This window comes from Babylonia areolata, chromosome 14, assembly GCF_041734735.1.
Source record: "Babylonia areolata isolate BAREFJ2019XMU chromosome 14, ASM4173473v1, whole genome shotgun sequence".
Lineage (NCBI taxonomy): Eukaryota > Metazoa > Mollusca > Gastropoda > Neogastropoda > Buccinidae > Babylonia > Babylonia areolata.
In genome coordinates, this window is record NC_134889.1 from 35,114,046 (window position 1) to 35,116,545 (window position 2,500).

Sequence of the window (2,500 nt, forward strand, 5' to 3'; positions counted from 1 at the left end):
GGGAGACCTGGACCACACAGTCGAGTGCCATCCACTTAAGGATGCGTCTTTGGGTGTGTTGCTCTATTACTTGTGAAGTCAGGTCAGGGGCATAGCCCTTGCAACTGGTACCATGTAACCCAGTACTACCTGCCGCATGTGAAGTCTCCCAACGACGGACCAGGCGGAGGAGGAAACCTTTCCCAACGGCTGTGAAGGAGGAAGAGGATGACCAAAGGGCAGGGGGAGCTCTTATCCTTGGCTGGATGTCCCCCTAGGAGACGGAGCTCCGAAGAAAAAACCTGCACCTGCCGAGGCCGTCCTACACGTGGCAGTATCTGCACCTGTGGGACTGTGAGCGTCGGTAGGCGAGAGAGTGGGGAAGGGACTGCACAACTCCTCACTAAAATAAAGTCACCTGTGCTGGTCAGGCAACCAGGCTAATGTCGGAACGACGAGCTAGCCCTTTTTTCCCTTGGGAAGTGCTACGCATCCAGAATCGGCCTCTTCTCCCATCTGAGGACACACACCGACAGATAAGCCTGCCTGCCTACTCATCCGTCGGACCGACGGGAGACTCCATCTAATTACTTGACCAACACTGCAAGTGTCTGTATCTCTCGGGCCTGGTTAACGCCGGGATATCATTATGGCAGGAAGCGTAGAGTACAGCCTTGTCACGCAGTCCCAAACCAAAATGGACCTCCATAGCAACATCGTCATCGTCATCCTCCTTCTTCATCATCATCAATATAAACAAAACGGTCTCAAAGTCTGTGGCCTTTCATGCCCTGCTCTCAAGGTGACCTCAGTTTTAATACCCCGCCACTTCTGTGCTTGGGGTGAGTCCTGTCAATGTCTTCAGTGTCGGCAGATTCATAGGGGGCTGTTGTTTGAGGGACGTGGTGGCGGTCTCCACTCTGGGAGGGACGCTCACTCAGTCTGGCTCCGCGACTAAGCCATTATTTATTGTCATTAGTATGGGGCTTAGTAGGTGGTGTCCTAAGTACGTTAAATCAGAACAGGCACCACTGAACACCACCGAAGTGACTCAGCAGCAGTGCAGGGTCTCCTCTGGTGTGTGGCCTCCTGGCGACCTAACATCGATGGTTCCCTGTGGACTGCCAACGCTGGAACTGTGACAGACGAACCCGGGTGTGGCCGTGTATGGGTGAAATCTAAATGAGCGGCGTGGTAGTAATGCTACTGAAAGGGTGCAGATGCTGGGGCAGCAAAAAAAAAAAAAAAAAAAAAAAAAAAAAAAAAAAAGTTTACAAGAAGAAGAAGAAGAAGAACCCGAAGCTGACTTACAATTGAAATGGTGGCGACGCCATTGCAGTACTTGCCGGTGTAGTTGGTGGGGGAAGGGAGGGTGGTGAAGTTGGAGCGGATGGTCTGACACATGTCGTAGGCTCCTAGCCACAGGAAATTGCCCTCCGACAATGCCGGCGAGGGCTTGCCCATGGCGTCCACCACTGTAACACATGTCAGGCATCTGCTCAGCAGATGTGGTGTAGCATACATATATGGATTTGTCCGAACGCAGTGACGCCTTCTTGAAAAACTGAACTGAACTGAACACCAAGTTGAACACCATTGAACACCATCCACATGTAATATGCGGCTTCTGCTCGCGCGCGCGCACGCGTGTGTGTGTGTGTGTGTGTGCATAAGTTTTTATATTGATATGCACTTGTGTGTATCCTAATTTCTACTGTATCTGTGTATGTGTATGATTTTCGATTTGTGTTCGTACCTTGTTATGTACTACCCCCCCCCCCCCCGCCCCCCTCAATATTCCTTGTGACCCCGGTACACTTGGTAACAAAGACATATTCTATTCTATTCAAAGTTGTTGTCAGTACCACGGACTTAAATAGAATTTATTAGTCCGTGCGTCAGTATTGTATGGATTTGTACCAACGCCGTGATGCCTCCTTGAGTAACTGAACTGAAACTGAACTGAGGCTGAACTGAACTGAACTTTATAGCGCGTTGGGTTACGCTGTTAGTCAGGCATCTGCTTAGCAAAGTGTGGTGTAGCGTGTATGGATTTGTCCCAACGCTGTGACGCCTCCTTGAGTCACTGAACTGAAACTAAAACTGAAGTGAACTGAACTGGAACTCACAGCGCAGGGCCCATAGTTGTCCTTCCGTCACAGCGACGATGGTTTGGTTGATGTGGTTCATGCAGGTGTAGTATTCTTCGGGCGTCTCTCCCACCGCTCCTAACCCCGCCTCCCCACCGCTACTACTGCTGCTGCTACTGCTGCTGCTACTGCTGCTGCTGCTGCTGGGTTCTGCGAGTGCCGGAGCACTGCTCAGAGACTGTAGCAGCGCGTGACGAAGCTGTGACGGCTCCACGGCCATCATCTGCTGCAGCAGGTCCTCTGCGTCCGCATCCCCCCTCCCTGGTGGTTCTGCCCACGGTACATTTTGGTAGGGGTCCTCGGCGGCTCGTGCTCTGGCGCGCGACACGAGGTGCGTGGCCGCCACCAGCCTGTCGTTGTAGGACGGGTGG

At 52.3% G+C, this 2,500-nt stretch overlaps 1 protein-coding gene across 1 annotated transcript in view; it reads right to left on the reverse strand.

Moving 5' to 3' along the window:
- Positions 1-2,500, reverse strand: part of LOC143289602 (nose resistant to fluoxetine protein 6-like) — a 34,288-nt gene that overhangs the window by 26,478 nt on the left and 5,310 nt on the right. Inside the window, exons 2-3 of the mRNA XM_076598639.1 lie at positions 2,109-2,500; positions 1,291-1,454 (exon numbers count right to left, since the gene is read on the reverse strand). The exon at positions 2,109-2,500 is cut by the window's right edge and continues 116 nt beyond it. Coding sequence (XP_076454754.1) covers positions 1,291-1,454; positions 2,109-2,500 — 556 coding nt within the window. The remainder of the gene's footprint in view (positions 1-1,290; positions 1,455-2,108) is intronic.